Genomic DNA, 18,438 nt, shown 5'->3' on the forward strand with positions numbered 1-18,438 from the left:
AGGAGAATAGCTGTGAGTTCAAGGCCACTCTGAGGCTACATGGTGAATTCCAGGTCAGCCTGGGCTAGAGTGAGACCCTACCTCAAAAAACCAAAATAAATAAATAATAAAAAGAAAAATAAATAAATGATGAGGGAGAGCCAGCATGGTGGTACATGCCCTTAATCCCAACAATGGGGAGGCAGAGGTAGGAGGGTCACCGTGAGTTCGAGGCTGAGACTACATAATGAATTCCAGGTCAGCCAGCGTTAGACTGAGACCCTACCTTGAAATGTAAAAAACCGGGTGTGGTAGCGCATGCCTTTAATCCCAGCACTTGGGAGGCAGAGGTAGGAGGATTGCTGAGAGTTCGAGGCTACCCTGAGACTACATAGTTAATTCCAGGTCAGCCTGGACCAGAGTGAGACCCTACCTCAAAACAAACAAACAAAAAAAAAAAAAGGTAAAGAAATTAAAATTAAAGAGAGAGAGAGAGAGTAGAATGGGAAGGTAGTAAGAGAGTGGCTCCTGCTGTATTCTCTCCCCCTCATTTTTCTCAGCCTCACCACTGCCGGGGGTCAGGTCTACCTGGACGATGTCCCGCTCTGCATAGCGCCCCCTGGAGGACACACGCACATCATCGCCATCTAACTCTTCCATTGCTGCAGAAAAGACAGAGCTCAGCTGATGGGCATCTCCAACCTATTGCCCCTGTCTTTTAGGGCCCCTTCAGAATCAACACAAGATACCTTGGTTGCATTGCACATCACCATGGAATTATTCCTACTATTATAACTACACCTTCCTGCCCATTCCATCCTCCTGGTGCTAATGCCATCAGCCATGGTTGTGAAGAGAAAGCAGGTCTGACTTAGCCAAGGCTTAAGCCAGTCTTGTCTTTGAGACAAGCCTGAGTCATCCAGACACCTCCCATTCTCCCCAGTTCTTACCTCCACCCATGGACACCTTCCATGCTACTCACCCTCAAACATGGCAGGTCCCACACCAACAATAATGATAGACATGGGCAGTGAGGAGGCCTGTGGGAGAGAAGGGGATGACTAGGGTGAGCTGTAACAAGAGAGGTGACTGCTAGGTTAATTGCGTGAGCCACACACTCATCTTGTGAGCAGAAACACTGATTCTGATTCTCTCTCTCTCTCTCTCTCTCTCTCTTTTTTTTTTTTTTTTTTTTTTTGGTTTTTCACTCTAGTCCAGGCTGACCTGGAACTCACTATATAGTCTCAGGGTGGCCTAGAACTCACAGAAATCCTCCTACCTCTGCCTTCAGAGTGCTGGGATTAAAGGCATGTGCCACCACGCTCAGCTTGCTTTGTTTTTTGAGGCAGGGTCTCACTCTGTAGACCTAGGCTAGCCTCAGACTCACAGGGATCCTCCTACCTCTACCTGCTTAGTGCTGGGATTAAAGGCATTCACCACCATGCCTGGCCAATCCTCTATTTTTTACAAATATTACTTATTTATGTGCAACTAGAGAATGAGGTAGATAGAAAAGAGACAGAATGAGAATGAATGGGCGTGCCAGAGCCTCCAGCTGCTGCAAATGAGCTCCAGGTGCATACTGCACTTTGGGCAAATGGCTTTATGTGGGTACTGGGGAATTAAACCCAGGTTGTTAGGCTTTGCAGGCAAGTGCCTTACCGTGTATGTCACCATGCCTGGCCCTATTTAGTATTTTGTTGTTGTTGTTGTGGTTATTTTGAAGTAGGGTCTCACTCTGGTACAGACTGATCTGAAATTAACTATATAGTCTCAGGGTGGTCTCAAACTCATGGCGATCTTCCTACCTCTGCCTCCTGAGTGCTGGGATTAAAGGTGTGCACCACCATTCCTGGCTAGTATTTTTTTAATTAATGAATTTTAAAATATTTTATTTATTTGACAGAGAAAAAGGGAGAGAGAGAGAGGAAGAGAATGGGCATGCCAGCACCTCCAGCCACTGCAAACAAACTCCAGACACATGCACCCCCTTGTGTATCTGGCTAACGTGGGTCCTAGGGGATCGAACCTGGTTCCTTTGGCTTTGCAGTCAAATGACTTAACTGATAAGCCATCTCTCCAACCCTAATTAATTTTTTTGAAGTAGCCTCTCACTGTAGCCCAGGCTGACCTTGAATTCACTATGTAGTCCCAGCCTTGAACTCAGAGCAATCAGATCTAGTATTTTTTTAAATTTTAATTTACTTATTTGAGAGTGAGCGAGAAAGGGGCAGATAGAGAGGATGAGCATGCCAGCGCCTCCAGGCACTGCACATGAGCTCCAGATGCATGTGCCATCTTGTGCATCTGGCTTACATGGGTCCTAAGGAAATTGAACCTTGGGTCCTTTGGCTTTGCAGACAAGTGCCTTAACCAGTAAGCCATCTCTCCAGCCCCATATCTAGTATTTTTAAAAAGGTCTCCCTGCCAGGCATGTTAACACAAAGTGTAATCAGTACTCAGGGGACTGATCCTGGAGTCCTGCATCTTCTGCCAGCATCCAAGAAACTGATAGGCAAACTTGCTAGGTTGTAAATTGATAAAAATCTCAACCTGAGCTGGGTATGGTAGCGCATCACTTTTTTTTTTTTTTGTACGCCTTTAATTCCAGCAATTTGGAAGCAGAGGTAGGAGGAACACTGACTTTGAGGCCACCTTAAGACTACAGAGTGAATTCCAAGTCAGCCTGAGCTAGAGTGAGACCCTACCTCAAAAAAAAAAAAGAAAAAATCTCAACCCCTTCCCTGAGTGGACAGTGACCCCCCTCCCTGCTAACCCTTCCTCCTCAGACTCACGCTGACGATGGCCTCTTTGGTCTGTGTCATGTCGGAGATGACCCCATCAGTGATAATGAGCAGCACGTAGTACTGGGACCCATCAGAGATCTTGGCGGCGACCCTACATGAGAGACCAAGGTCAGTATGCAGTTGCAGGCCAGAGGTGTAAGGTAACACTCTAAACCCAGACAGCATGAGTGCAGTGGGCAGGGACTCACGTTCCTGGCTGCCTATCCTTACCTGGTATCTTTTTGTTTGTTTTTCTGTTTTTTTTTGTTTGTTTGTTATTATTTATTTACTAGAAAGAATAGTTGTGCCAGGGTCTCTAGCTACTGCAAATGAGCTCCAGATGCATGTGCCACCATGTGCATCTGGCTTATGTGGATACTGAAAAACTGAACCTGGGTCTTTGCAAGTGCCTTAATGGCTAAACCATCTCTCCAGCCCCCCACTCCTGCTTTTTTTTTCACCCCTGCTTTTAAAAAAAATATTTTATGAGCCAGGTGTGGTGGTATACACCTTTAATCCCAGCACTTGGGAGTTAGAGGTAGGAGGATCGCCATGAGTTCAGGACCATCCTGAGAATACAGAGTGAATTCCATGTCATCCCGTAATAGAGTGAGACCCTACCTCGAGAAACATATATGTATAATTTATTTATTTGAGATAGAGAGAGAGAGAGAGGCACATAGAGAAGCCCTTTAGCCACTGCAAACAAACTTCAGATGCATGCATCATCTTGTGCATCTATCTTATGTGGGTACTGGGAAATTGAACCTGGGTCTTTAGGCTTCATAGGCAAGCACCTTAACCACCAATCTATCTCTTCAGCCCCCCCCTTTTTCCAAAGTAGGGTCTCCCTCTAGCCCAGGCTGACGTGGAATTCACTACGTAGTCTCAGGTTGGCTTTAAACTTATAGTGATCCTCCTACCTCTGCCTCTCCAGGACTAGGATTAAAGGTATGCACCACCATGCCTGGCCTTTTTTTGTTTCTTTGAGGCAGGGTCTTACTCAGTAGCCCAGGTTGGCCTGGAACTCAATAGGAAGCTGAAGATGAATCTGAATTACTTATCATCTTGGTTCTAAAACCTCCCAAGTGCTGGGTTACCAGCATGTGTTATCATGCCAGGTTGCCTTTTCTTATCAATCTTTGAATGCAACTTTCCATCTGAAAAGGACTTCAGATGTCACTGAGTCCTGTGCCCCTAGTTTACACAGACCTGTCTTCTGATTTCTGGTCGTACATCCTGAGTGGACTGGAAAGAATGGAGTGGTGCTGCCCAGTAAGGAAGCCCTAGCCACATGTGGATGTGGACATTTAAGTTACATTGAATTAAACTTTCCATTCCTTGGACACACTACCTGTCAGTGCTCCACATCTGTGTGTGATTGGTAATTGGATGGCATAAACACAGGCTATTCTCATCACCTCAGAAAGTTCCGTTAGACTGTGCTGCTATTTAAACCTGCCCATGTAGCCTTCCTGCATTCTGGCTGCGTCTTCCTCAGAGGCCTGCCTTTATCTTGTCACAATCATTTTACAAAGTCACTGTGCACATGCTGTATGTTAGCACAAAGCTTGGTGCTCAGTGTGCAGTGGGGAACAGGATACATCTATGTGCATGCTAGGATGCACTGGAGGATGTGACAGTTAACCCGGGAGTTGAAAACTCTTAAGGGATGGAGGTGGTGGGCCACAAAGTAGGAAGCCAAGGCTGGAAAATGGAGACTGGAAGATCAAGGCCAGGCTGAGCTACATAGTCTCAAATAAACAACACTAAAGTCACACGTGAGCAGGGTTAGCCGGCTGGTGAGGTCTAACAAGCAAGCCCACAGAGGAGATACAGGAGTTGAGCTCAGAACTACAGGAGACGAGCCACTAGGGGGCTTATGAGTAGGGGCAGTGGGCAATATGGTGGGTTTGGAATATGGGGTACATCTTGCACTCCCAAGAGCGTTTAGATCTGAAAGTTGGCTGAGATGGGGAATGGCATGGTGAGGCCTGTCTGTGTCTTCTTGGGCTGTAGGATGGGAAATAGCAGAGTCATCTGTGACCATCTGAATCCCAGGTACATGCTTGACATCTGAGTTTCCTTCAAGCCTTACTCACTTTCTATTTAAATTTTTTTTTTATTCTGGGGGGAGATGGGCTCAAGGCAGGGTCTCACTCTAGTCCAGGCTGACCTGGGATGTCAATCACCCTACCTCAGCCATCTGAGTTCTGGGACTAAAGCTCTGCACCACCACTCCTGGCTCTTTTTTTTTTTTTTTCTTCAGTATTTTGGGTTTTGTTGTTGTTGTTTTTTCAAGGTAGGGTCTCCCCCTTATCCAGGATGATCTGAAATTAACTAATCTCAGGGTAACATCAAACTCATGACAATCTTCCCACCTCTGCCTCCCGAGTGCTGGCATTAAAGGTATACACCACCATGCCTAGCCTGATTCTTGTTTTTTTTTTTAATATTTTTTGTTCATTATTTATTTATTTATTTGAGAGCGACAGACACAGAGAGAAAGACAGATAGAGGGAGAGAGAGAGAATGGGCGTGCCAGTGCTTCCAGCCACTGAAACGAACTCCAGACGCGTGCGCCCCCTTGTGCATCTGGCTAACGTGGGACCTGGGGAACTGAGCCTCGAACCGGGGTCCTTAGGCTTCACAGGCAAGCACTTAACTGCTAAGCCATCTCTCCAGCCCTGATTCTTGTTTTTGATACAGGATCTTGTTTTGTAGCCCAAGTTGTCCTTGAATTCTTGGGAATCCTGTCTTGGCCTTGTAAGTGCTGAGATCACCATGCCCCTTCATTCCTATTTTTATTTTTTTTAAATATTTTATTTATTTGCATGTGCACACATGTGTGTGTGGGGAGGAGTGTCAGGTTGTCTTGCCACTGCAAATAAATGTCAGGCACATGCATCACTTTTGGCATTTGGCATGGGTGCTGGGGAATTGAACTCTGCTTGGTAGGCTTCACAAACAAGTACATTTAGTTACTGAGCTATCTCCCCAGCCCTAATTCCTTTTTTTCTTTTTTTCCTTTTTTAGCTTTTTGAGGTAGGGTCTCACTCTAGCCAAAGCTGACCTGGAATTCACTATGTCGTCTCAGGGTGGCCTTGAACTCATGGTGATCCTCCTACCTCTGCCTCTTAAGTGCTGGGATTAAAGGTATGTGCCACCATGCTCAGCTAATTCCTATTTTTAAAATGATTAAAAGATGCTTGCCTGCAAAGCCAAAAGATCCAAGTTCAATTCCTCAGGACCCACATAAGCCAGGTGCACAAGATGGCACATGTATTGGGAGTTCGTTTGTAGGGGTAAAGGCCCTGGTGCACCTATTCTGTCTCTCTTTTTTTTTTTCTCTCTCTCTCCTTCTCTTTCAAATAAATAAAATAAAATGAAGTTTGGAAGGCTGGAGAGATGGCTCAGTGGTTAAGGTGCTTGTCCATAAAGCCTAATGACCCAAATTCAATTCCCCAGTACCCATGTAAAACCAGATGCACAAAGTGACACATGCATCTGGAGGTTGTTTGCAGTGACTGGAGGCCCTGGTGCACCCATTCTCTCTCTCTCTCTCTCTCTTTCTCTCTGCCAGGAGTGGTGGCACATGCCTTTAATCCCAGACCTTGGGAAGCTGACATAGGAGGATTGTTGTGAGTTTGAGGCCAACTTGAAACTACATAGTGAATTTCAGGTCAGCCTGGCCTAGAGCAAAACGCTACCTTGAAAAAAACAAAACAAAACAGTAACAACAAAAGAAGCTTGAAGCCAGGTGTGGTAGAACATGCCTTTAATCCCAGCACTCAGGAGGCAGAGGTAGGAGGATCACCATGAGTTTGAGGCTATCCTGAGACTAGGTAGTGAATTCCAGGTCAGCCTGGGCTAGAGTGAGAGCTTACCTTGGAAAACCAACAACAACAAAAAAAAAAAGCTTGGAGAATTAAGCAGCAGTCCCTAGTGGTGATGAACCATGAGGAGTCCCATCAGCCTGCCCCTGGACACTCCTCCTTGTATCCATATGCTCAGCATCTCCTGAGCTTGTCCCATAATGTCTCTGTGCTATGTGTATTCTGGTCTCTCCACTGGACCTGCTTGCCCCCTTCTTGTGATGTAGTCTAACGCCCTCTCTAGACCTATCCAAGAAGCCCCTCTACCTTAAACCTTTACTCTGCCTCCTCTGGGATACAGCCATGCCCACCAGGATGGGTGGTCTGCTCTTCTAAGAGGGTTCTCACACCAGAGGGTCTGAAGTGAGGTAACCCAGGCCCAGAAAGCCAAATGCCACATGTTCTCTCTTATATGTGGATCCTAGTTACAAATAACTGGACTTCTGTGTGAGTAGGAAGAAAACTCAGTAGCATAGGCCAGTAAATTAGAAGGGAGATATAAAGGGAGATATAAACTGAAAAACCTGCTGGAGCTGAGCTGACAGAAAGCTGGAAAAAGCCATGCTGCATGCAGTTAAATGGGAGAGAAATCACCAGTGAAGGTATCCAACAGTGGACACTGCAAGCCTTATATTTGGCAAGTCAGGCCAAATGTGCCAACAAGAGCAATAGTGGTTGTTATGGGGGAAACCAACCACCCTCTAATTTGACTGGAGGCCTGCTCCCTGGGAGGGAATATATCTCTGATACTGAAACCTACAACAGGGGTAGTTATGAGCACTAGGAATGTAACGTCTGCTGTTGTCTGGCTAAAAGTATATACTATGCTCACCAAACTTTCCAGTAAGTACTTCTCTTAATGTTTATACCGATATATTAATGCAATGCTACTCTCACTTTTGGCTAGAGAAGCTTCTCTTTTCAGATGGCAGTGACCTTGGGATGACTAAGAAGGCACCATGGTGCTGAGAAGTGACAGAGGAGTGCTCAGCACTGAAATATCTCAACCACACCTTCCATGGCTCAGGCTCCATTGTGGAAGAGGTGGTAGAAAGAATGTACGAGCCAAAGGAAGGGCAGGACTCCTTACCATGTGTTCCTCCAGACACAAAATGGCCTGAATATCCATGACCTCACAGTGCCTGACACTACCTACACAAGACCATCATAATAGGAGGAAAAGATGATGACATCAAAATAAAAGAGAGACTGATTGAGAGGGGGAGGGGATATGATGGAGAGTGGAGTTTCAATGGGGAAAGTGGGGGGGGAGGTAATTACCATGGGATATTGTTTACAATTGTCAGTAAAAAATATTAAAAAAAAAAAAAAAGAGGGCTGGAGAGATGGCTTAGTGGTTAAGGCCAGACATGCAAAGGTGAGGCAAGAGCAAGTTTGCACATGCCCACTAGATGGCACAAGTTTCTGGAATTCGATTTCAGTAGCTGAGGCAATTTTGAGCCAATTCTCTTTCTTTAAAATAAAAAGTAAATAAAAGAGAAAAGATGAATGTATTAGAATTAAATTACATATAACACTTTACTAAAAATAATTCTATCCCTAATTTTGGACTCTGAATATATTTATGTTACTAAACAGACTTCTTAAACATTATCTTGGGCAACTACACTGATTCATTTCAGCTGAGGGTCTCACAGTGTGGATTCTAGACCCTGACTATGTTAATACATTGACTCACACGGCAGCTGTGTGGCATTGGTGAGGACTCCTAGTAACCCTATACCTGGGTCCTCATTTGTAAACTGAGAATATTTACACCACAGGGTTGTCATGAGGACTAGTTAACATGTGTCAGCGCTTGGAACGGTACTTGCACCATGATAGGCATTCTGAGTGGCCATCATTACCATCATTACTATTCAGAGGGCAGCTGGTCTGTGTTCAGCTCTCTGCTGGGGCATTGGAGACTCACAGATGGATCAGCTGTAGTCCCTGCCCTTGGGAGCACTTGCTTAGGTGCAGGACACAGAAATAAAAATAAATCATCACTTCTGTAGGCCCAGCTTCCCAGAATTTTCTAGCAAGTTGGCAGCAAAAGCATGAAACCGCATCTTCTGGGGACTTGAGGGCACAGCTGAAAGCAGCTAGGCTGAGGACTTTGATGTTTCCATATTTCATTTTATAAAGCCATTCACTTTTTTATCCTCTTCCTGCATCATGTCTGTGTTTTCTACAAATTTGCTTAAAAGGTGTTTTAGGTGCCCTTCAGCCCTCTGGCTTCATCTACCAAGTCAAAACCTAAGGACCCAAGTTCCATTTGCCAGGATCCATGTTAGCCAGATGCACAAGGTAGTGCATGTGTCTGGAGTTTGTTTGCAGTGGTTAGAGGCCCTGGTGTGTCCATTCTCTCTCTTTCCCCCTCCCTCCCTCTCTCTCTCTCCCTATCTGCCTCTTTGTCTATCTCAAACAAATATTTTTTTTTAAAAAAAAGAATAAAATAAGCCAGTCATGGTTGTGCATGCCTGAAATCCCAGCATTTGGGAGGCAGAGGTAGGAGGATTGCTGTGAGTTCGAGGCCAGCCTGAGACTATATAGTGAATTCCAGGTCAGCCTGAGCTAGAGTGAGACCCTACCTAGAAAAACAAAACAAAACAAAACAAAAAAGAATAAAATGGAGGCTCTAATAAACAGGCTAAGCCCCCAGCACTTGGGAGAAGAAGGCAGGAGGATGAGAAGTTTAAGGTCATCCTTGGTTACATAATACTCTGTCTCAAAAAATAAACAAAAAAACCTAAGGTTGGCCAGAGTGGTCCTGTCTGGCTTTTGGTGTGGGGGTCAGTCTCCTGCCTGTATCCCATCATTTCTTCCACCTCCACCCTGTTTCCTTACCTGGCCACCTGGTTGATGACTGGAGCAAAGTAGGTGGGCCCGTAGAGTTGCACCGTACGCAGACTCTGGAAATAACTCTCCAACACGCCCTCAATGCCTGCACAGTTGGGGTCCTCATCATTGTTGTTCTGTCAAAGAAGATATTCTGCAAGCGGAGACCACACAAGGGGCACCAGGTGTGCTCTGATCCCTTTCCCCACCAATCACTCTCATGCTTCCTCTAAACCCCATCCTGCCCCGCCCCTGGCACTTTCCTACAGCTTTCTGCTCCTCTGTGAAGGCATTCACTCATTTGGGTGGGTCAGGCACTCAGGCACCAGGGAGTGTAGACTCTGGTCCATACTGTACCAGGGGGAATTGGTGGGAGATCCGTCCCTCTGGGGGCAGCTTGGCCCCAAAGCCATAGGCTGGGAAGAGCTTGTCGCTGTCATAGTCCTGGATGATCTCTCCCACTGCCTTGAGGGCCATGGCGTAGGCGCTGAGCTGGTAAGGACTCATGTAGTGCAGGGAGGTAGGCTGCAGGGGGTTCCCTGTAAGGACACGGGAGCCCTGACCTCATGGTCACCTGGTCATCCATGTAGCCATTGGCTTATCCTTGTATACTGTTATCCACCCTCTGCCTGCGGGCTCCCTCATTCTGTTATTTCATCACCTATCTTTATTATCCATGTAGAAACTGACCTTCCTTTACCTTTATACAGCCACATAAACATCTACCCACACATCCATCTACCCATCTGCCTGCTCAGACATTCTTTTTTCAATGTATTTATCCATTCTATTCAGCCACTTCTATATTTTCTTTCTGTTTTCTTTTTTGGTTTGTTGTGGTAGGGTTTTCCTCTAGCTCAGACTGGCCTAGAACTCACAGTGTGAGGCAGGCCTCCTACCTCAGCCTCCCAAGTGCTGGAATTAAAGGTGTGTGCCACCACACCTGGCTTTAACTTTTTTTCTTTAAAGATTTTATTCTTATTTTACAGTGAGAGAGAGAGAGAGAGAATGGGTGTGCTAGGGCTTCTAGCCACTGCAAACAAACTCCATACACATGCACCACTATGTGCATCTGGCTTACATGGGACCTGGAGAATCAAACCTGGGTCCTTAGGCTTCACAGGCATGCACCTTAACCACTACACCATCTTTTCAGCCTCATTTTTTTTCAATATTTTTGTTTATTTTTATTTATTTATTTGAAAGCGACGGACAGAGAGACAGAAAAAGGCAGACAGAGAGTGAGAGAGAATGGGTGCACCAGGGCCTCCGGCCACTGCAAACGAACTCCAGATGCATGTGTCCCCCCTGCCCCCATGCATCTGGCTAACGTGGGTCCTGGGGAATTGAGTCTCGAACCGGGGTCCTTAGGCTTCACAGGCAAGCACTTAACCACTAAGCCATCTCTCCAACCCTCTTTTTTTTTTTTTTTTTTTTTTTGAGGTAGGTTCTCACTCTAGCCTAGTCTGACCTGGAATTCACTATGAAGTCTCAGGGTGACCTTAAACTCATGGCGATCCTCTTACCTCTGCCTCCCAAGTACTGGGATTAAAGGTGTGCACCACCACGCCCAGCAGAAAAAAATTTACAGAGAGAGTATGGGCATGCCAGGGCCTTCTACCACTGCAAATGAATGCCAGATGTATGGGCCACTTTGTGCATCTGGATTTACATGGACACTGGGGAATCAAACGTGGGCTATCAGGCTTTGCAAGCAAGTGCCTTTAACCACTGAGCCATCTCCCCAACCTCTACTCCTGTATTTTAAAAAATATTTTATTTTTATTTATTTATTTGAGAGAGAAAGATACAGAAATAGGGGGAGAGCTCCATAGTGAATTCCTGGTCAGCCTGGGCCAGAAGTGAGACCCTACTTCAAAAAACCAAAAAAAGAAAAAACAAAAAAAAAAAGAAATAGGGGGAGAGAGAGAGAATGGCCATGCCAGGGCCTCCAGCCACTGCAAACAAACTCCAGATGCATGCACCCCTTGTGCATCTGGCTTATGTGGGTCCTGGGGAGTTGAACCTTGCGTCCTTTAGCTTTTGCAGGCAAGCGCCTTAACTGATAAGCCATCTCTCCAGCCCACCCCCTCGTTTTTTAAAAATCTACCTATACATCCATACATCCAGCCTCTTTTCTACCAGCCATTTCTTTCATCTTCCTTTCCTATTTTTTCTTTTCTTTCTTTTTTTTTTTTTTTTTTGGTTTTTTGAGGTAGGGTCTCACTCTGGTCCAGGCTGACCTGGAATTAACTCTGTAGTCTCAGGGTGGCCTTGAACTCATGGCAATCCTCCTACCTCTGCCTCCCGAGTGCTGGGATTAAAGGCATGCGCCATCACGCCTGGCTTTCTTTTGTTTTTTTCAAAGTACAGTCTCACTATAGCCCAGGCTATCCTGGATGAAACTCACTGTAATCCTAGGCTGGCCTAGAACTCACAGTGATCCTTCTACCTCTGCCTCCTGAGTACTGGGATTAAAGGCATTTTTTTTCCCAATTTATTTATTTATTTTTATTTTTTTTTTTTTGAGACAAGCCCAGCAGACTTGTCTTTTATCTTTTTTCTTTTCCTTTTTTTTTTTGTTCATTTTTATTTATTTGAGAGCGACAGACATAGAGAGAAAGACAGATAGAGGGAGAGAGAGAGAACGGGCGCACCAGGGCTTCCAGCCGCTGCAAACGAACTCCAGACGCGTGCGCCCCCTTGTGCATCTGGCTAACGTGGGACCTGGGGAACCGAGCCTCGAACCGGGGTCCTTAGGCTTCACAGGAAAGCGCTTAACTGCTAAGCCATCTCTCCAGCCCTCTAATTTTTTTTTAAGGCAAGGTCTCACTTCAGCCCAGGTTGACCTGGAACTCCCAGTGATTCTCCTGTCTCATCCTCTGGTATGCTGGGATTAAAGGTACATTCTTTTTTAATAATTTATTTTTATTTCTTTATTTGCAAGCACACACAGAGAGAGAGAGAAGAGAGAGAGAGGGAGGAAGAGAGAAAGAGTGAGCACGCCAGGGCCTATAGCCACTGCAAATGAACTCCAGACACATGTGCCCCTTGTGCATCTGGCTTATGTGGGTCCTGGGGATCGAACCCAAGTCCTTTGGCTTCGTAGGCAAACGCCTTAACTGCTAAGCCATCTCTCCAGCCCCATGCTCAGTTTCTATCTAGCATTTTGATTTTGACCCGTTCACCCATTTTCCCTATGCCTTCTGCCCATCCTTGCACCTAATAATTCTCCTTCATCCTTCCTACCCAAGTACCATAAGTATGGACTTCCTGGGAGGTAGGAATCTAGGCTAATCCTAAAGGTCCCCTAGAACCTGCACACCCCTGTTCCCTTGTCCACATCTCACCGTTTGAAGCAGTGAAGTCAATGGCTACGGTAAAGTTCAGCTGTGTCCTGTGGGGAAGCAGATGGGCTGGTTAGTGAGGGACTAACGATGGTGCCACCAACAACTTCAAACAGTAATGTGCATACAGGTTACCTAGGGATCATGTTAAATTACAGATTCTGACCTAGGCGGCCTGGTACCAAGTGATGCTGACACTGCCAGTCCATGAACCATGTTGATTAGCAGGATTAAATGCCCAGTCTATGACAAGTGTATCATATGTGTTTTTAAAATCTCCAGGTTAGGGGCTGGAGAGGTGGCTCAACCATTAAGGTGCTGCCAGCAAAGCCTAAAGACCCTGGTTAGATTCTCTAGTACCCACATAAGCCAGATGCACAAGGTGGCACCTGCGTCTAGAAGTTCATTTGCTGCAGTGGCTAGAGGCCATGACATGCCCATTCTCTCTCTCTCTCAAATAAATAAATAAATTTAAAAAACTCTCCATTTTATATATAAAAAAGTACATTTTCCAAGCCTGTACCAAGCAAAATGTCTCCTATCATCTACTTGACTTCCCCTTTCTTGGCCTCTCTTTGTCCATAAAGCTGTTTAATTTTATTTAATTTTTATTTCTAAAAAAAATATTTCTTGGGCTGGAGAGATAGCTTAGCGGTTAAGCGCTTGCCTGTGAAGCCTAAGAACCCCGGTTCGAGGCTCGGTTCCCCAGGTCCCACGTTAGCCAGATGCACAAGGGGGAGCACGCGTCTGGAGTTCGTTTGCAGAGGCTGGAAGCCCTGGCGCGCCCATTCTCTCTCTCTCCCTCTATCTGTCTTTCTCTCTGTGTCTGTCGCTCTCATATAAATAAATAAAAAATTAAAAAAAATATTTCTTTATGAGAGAGAGAGAGAGTGAGATAGAGTGAGTATAGGTGCACCAGGGTCACTGCAAACGAACTCCAGACATATAGACTTTGTGTGTGTTTCTGTCTTTCCATGGGTACTGGGGAATCAAACCTGGGCAGAAAGGCTTTGCAAGCAAGTGCTTTTAATTGCTGAGCTATCTCCCCAACCCCAATTTTTAATTGTTTTGGATTGAGATCTGGGCCCAGTGGGTGCTAAGTACCACCAAGCTGTACTGCAGGCCTTAGATTTCACCTGAACCCTATTCATGTTACTGGAGCCACTCTTAAAGATCACTAACCTGGCTGCCATCTTCAAGGGGGACGGAAAGGCAGCCTCCTGAGCAGAACTAAGAGGAGACAACCCTGTGTGCACCCTAAAACACACTTGATAGTTTTCCAAGTGCCATAGAGTTTATCTCCACGGGATTTCTACCATTCATAAACAAGAAATCCCACCACCAGGCTTTTAGCACAAAGCTTGCCTTGTTACTCACCCTCCTTTGATGTAATCAACAAAAGTGAATTCAGAGTCCACGGAGAAAGAGAGCAGTGTCACCTGTAGGACAGAAGAGACAGCCCTACTACTTTGGAAGGACAGCTGAGGAGGCAGAGGGAGAGAAGCATAGTGAAGGCTTTGAGGTGCACAATGAGAGGCACATTGCCTATGCTGGCCTGTTCTCCCCCTCTGTTCTACCCCTGCCCACCTCTCCGAACTTGTTCAGTTTTTGAAAGGAAAAAGGGGGAAACTGTCAGAAACTTATTTGGATGTCCAAAAGTACATTTAATTTGAGGAAGTGCAATTTAAGGATTAAAAAGAATTTTTTTTTTTTTTGGTGTTTCTGAGCTAGGGTTTAGCTTTTATTTAGGCTAACCTGGAATTCACTATGTAGTCTCAGGGTAGCCTTGAACTCATGGTGATCCTCCTACCTCTGCCTCCCAAATGCTATAATTAAAGGCATGTGCCACCACCACACACAGCTTTTTGTTTTCTTTTTTTTGTTGTTGTTTTTTTGAGGTAGGGTCTCACTCTGGTCCAGGCTGACCTGGAATTCACTATGTAGTCTCAGGGTGACCTCAAACTCACCACAATCCTCCTACCTCTGCCTCCCGAGTGCTGGGATTAAAGGCGTGTGCCACCACGCCTGGCTCACACCCAGCTTTTTTAAAAAAAAAAAAAAAAAGTTTATTTATTTATTTGAGAGAGAGAGAAAGAGGCAGATAGAGAGAAAGAAAGACTGGGCACACCAGGGCCCCTAGCCACTGCAAAATAACTCCAGACGCATGTGCCCCTTATGTATCTGGCTTACGTGGGTCCTGAGGAATCAAACCAGGGTCCTTAGGCTTTGCAGGCAAACCCCTTAACTGCTAAGCCATCTCTCCAGCATTTTTTTTCTTTTTTAATTTTGCAAAAGTATAAAGATCAGAAACAGGGGTTGGAGAGATGGTTTAGTGGTTAAGCGCTTGCCTGTGAAGCCTAAGGACCCGGGTTTGAGGCTCAATTCCCCAGGACCCATGTTATCCAGATGCACAAGGGGGCCCAAGCGTCTGGAGTTCATTTGCAGTGGCTGGTGGCCCTGGCAAGCTCATTCTGTTTATCTCTCTATCTGCCTCTTTGTCTGTTGCTCTAAATAAATAAATAAATAAATGATAACAAAAAAGATCAGAAACAGTTTCCTGCTGGGCATGGTGACTCACACCTGTAATCCTAGCACTTGGGAGGCTGAGGGAGTCAAGGCCAACCTGATCTACATAGCTCAGGATAGCTTGGGTTCCAGACTGAGACTGTTTGTCTCAACAACAACAATAACAACAACAAAAAGAAAGAAAGGAAGGAAGGAAGGAAGGGAGGGAGGGAGGGAGGGAGGGAGAGAGGGAAGGAGGAAGGAAGGAAAGAAAGAAAGAAAGGGAGGGAAGAAGAAAGGAAATGAAAGAAAAAGAAAAAAAAATCCTGGTGAGAAAGCATTACTATACTCAGATAACCTTGTGTACTGTCTTTCCCAACCACCTGGAATTGACATGTATATCAGTAGGACAGAAACAGAAGCTAGCACTCCAGGGGTCACTCACGGTTCCTGAATTGATGTATTTCTTCTTCTTGCATTTCTTCCGCGGGTTAAGTACCTAAGCAGAGGAAGGGAGGTTGTGGTGACCGTGGGAAGCGGGCGGCCGCACACTGAGTCTCCTGGGATGCAGCTCTCACCTCATACACTGTGAACTGGCTCTGGGCCTTGCTCAGCTCCCGGTAGCTGGTGGTGAACTCGCCAATGAAGTCGTGACTACAATGAGGCCAGAGGTGGGTTAGCGGCCACTGCTCTAGAGGCAGACCTGAATCTTTCACTGCCCTGTCCTAAGGTCCTTCTGAGGCTACAGGGCAGTAGGGCTGGGGTCAGAGGGGAAGAACAAGGAGGAAGACAGTGTACTACAGAAATAACTAAGGTGATCAATTGTGCCCAACCTAGATTCTATTGCCACCCTTCTGGCTCCCAAAGTTGCTTTGGAGTGTGCCTAGTGAGTGCACCACGTGGTACCAAAACCATTTCAGTGAGCACAGGTGAAAAGGGACACGTGGGCACATCTACCTTCCATCTCGGTCCCAGTCATATACATCAATCTTCACTGTTCTGAAATGTACAAGAAAGTCACAGGCTGTATGTACATGATAAATTCTTCCATCCACAAGCCACCAATGTTTTTCACCCTCCCATCTGTCAGTCCACACATGCTTGTAACTGTATACCTCTATCACTACTGCTGTTATGAGAGCCATACCACTGTTCTGTTGCCATTTGAGTCTTACTGTATTCTAGGCACTGCTTCCAGCACTCAGACCTGATCTAACAAACCCTCTAAAGAAAGCAAGTACAAGGGCTGGAGAGAGAGCTCAGTGGCTAAGGCACTTGCCTGTAAACCCTAATGACCTGAGTTCAATTCCCCAGTACCCAAGTAAAACCAGATGCATAAAGTGATACAAGAGTCTGGAGTTCGTTTGCAGTGGCTACAGGCCTTGGTGCACCCATTCTCTTTCTCTTTGTCTGTCTCTTTTATGTCTGTCTCTCTGCTTGCAAATAAAATGAAAAAAAAAAAAAAGAAAGCAAGTACTATCATTCATATTTTTGGATGAGAAAATTAAGACATTCTGCCTCATCCAAAAAATCTCCAAAATACAAGTAACAGCTAAGATCCACTCAAGTAAGTGACTAAGTTGATATTTTAAAAATATTTTGGGGGGGGGGACTGGAGAGATGGCTTAGCAGTTAAGGCGCTTGCCTGCAAAGCCAAAGGACCCAGGTTTGATTCCCCAGGACCCACGTAAGCCAGATGCATAAGGTGACACATATGTCTGGAGTTTGTTTGCAGTGGCTGGAGGCCCTGGCGTGCCCATTCTTTCTCTCTCTCCCCTTCTCTTGCCCTCTCTCTTTCTCTCAAAAAATCAAATATTAAAAAACATATTTTTGTTTATTTAGTTTTAGTTTTTTTGTTTTTTTTGTTTTTTTTGAGGTAGTGTCTCTTGCTCTCTGTTTATTTATTTAATTTTGTTTTTCAAGATAGGGTCTTGCTCTAGCCCAGGCTGACCTGGAATTCACTAAGTAGTTTCAGGGTGGCTTCCAACTCATAGCAATCCTCCTATGTCTGCCTCCAGAGTGCTAGAATTCTAGGCATGTAACACCAAGCCCAGCTAAAGGATATTTTACAAATTTATTTAATTTATTTATTTGAAAGAGGCAGACAGAAAGAGAGAGAGAGAGGGATAAAGAGAGAGAGAATGGGCATGCCAGGGCCTTCAGCTGTTACATGGATACTGGGGAATTGAACCTGAGTTCTTGGGCTTCGCAGGCAAATGCTTAACCACTAAGCCATCTTCCCAGCCCTAAAAATACCCCAGACAACCTATTTTCAAAGACCTTGTCCTTCTTTCCCTCCTTTCCTTCTTTACTTTCCCCCCTCCCTCTTCTTTTCATTTCTTCCTTCCTGAGATAGTCTCACTATACAGCCCAGGCTGGCCTTGAACTCAAGACCCTTTTACCTCAGCCTCCTGAGTGCTGGGAGCATAGGCATGTGCCACCAAAAACCTGCTCCCAAAGACTTTGCCCTTAACCAATGCACTTAAGTAGTCCCATATATCTGTTAGTATCAGTCTATCCAACTGTCTATTAAGACACCCATTTACCCATATATTTGCCTTTTTTTTTTTGAAGCAGGGTCCCAACCTGGAACTCTCTGTGGCTCAGACTGGCCATGAACTCACAGCAATCTTCCTATTTCAGCTTCCCAAGGGCTGAGAATATAGGCATGAGCCACCACCCCTCACTTATACTTGACAATTCAATTATCCATTAATCTATGGTTTTATTCACCTATCAAACTATACATGTAATCATTCACCATTCATCCATTCAGGTACACAATCAAACATCCACCCATGTAACATATGTCCCCCTTATCATCCGTTCATTTTCATAGCCATCCATCCATCAATTCTACCTCCCTCCCACATATTCACCCATTTTCATACCACCCATCTATTAGTTCCTTTGGGTCAGCCTATCCATATACTCATCTATCCATTCATCCATCTACTATCCATTCCTCTGGCCACCCACCAACACACCTGTTACTTCCTATCCTTTTCTAGCCCACTTGATTTCTTCATCTATCTCCCTCTCCAGATGTGCATTTCTCATATACTCACCCATCACTCATCAGCTCATCCACTTGTTAGTCATCTG

The 18,438-nt window shown here is 45.4% G+C and overlaps 1 protein-coding gene across 8 annotated transcripts in view; it reads right to left on the reverse strand.

The window, feature by feature from the left end:
* Window positions 1–18,438, reverse strand: part of Cpne9 (copine family member 9) — a 37,840-nt gene that overhangs the window by 7,204 nt on the left and 12,198 nt on the right. For 5 of the 8 annotated variants that reach the window (XM_045133781.1, XM_045133777.1, XM_004651470.2 and 2 more), the window contains 10 exons: window positions 16,291–16,332; window positions 15,912–15,987; window positions 15,779–15,832; window positions 14,206–14,267; window positions 12,832–12,878; window positions 9,839–10,020; window positions 9,491–9,618; window positions 2,775–2,877; window positions 962–1,019; window positions 568–641 (listed from right to left, as the gene is read on the reverse strand). In XM_045133781.1, coding sequence (XP_044989716.1) covers window positions 568–641; window positions 962–1,019; window positions 2,775–2,877; window positions 9,491–9,618; window positions 9,839–10,020; window positions 12,832–12,878; window positions 14,206–14,267; window positions 15,779–15,832; window positions 15,912–15,987; window positions 16,291–16,332 — 826 coding nt within the window. Of the gene's footprint in view, window positions 1–545; window positions 642–961; window positions 1,020–2,774; window positions 2,878–9,490; window positions 9,619–9,838; window positions 10,021–12,831; window positions 12,879–14,205; window positions 14,268–15,778; window positions 15,833–15,911; window positions 15,988–16,290; window positions 16,333–18,438 lie in introns of all 8 variants that reach the window. The other 3 variants (XM_045133780.1, XM_045133782.1, XR_006633456.1) reach the window with 1 other exon arrangement.

This window comes from Jaculus jaculus, chromosome 14 (genome assembly GCF_020740685.1).
Source record: "Jaculus jaculus isolate mJacJac1 chromosome 14, mJacJac1.mat.Y.cur, whole genome shotgun sequence".
Lineage (NCBI taxonomy): Eukaryota > Metazoa > Chordata > Mammalia > Rodentia > Dipodidae > Jaculus > Jaculus jaculus.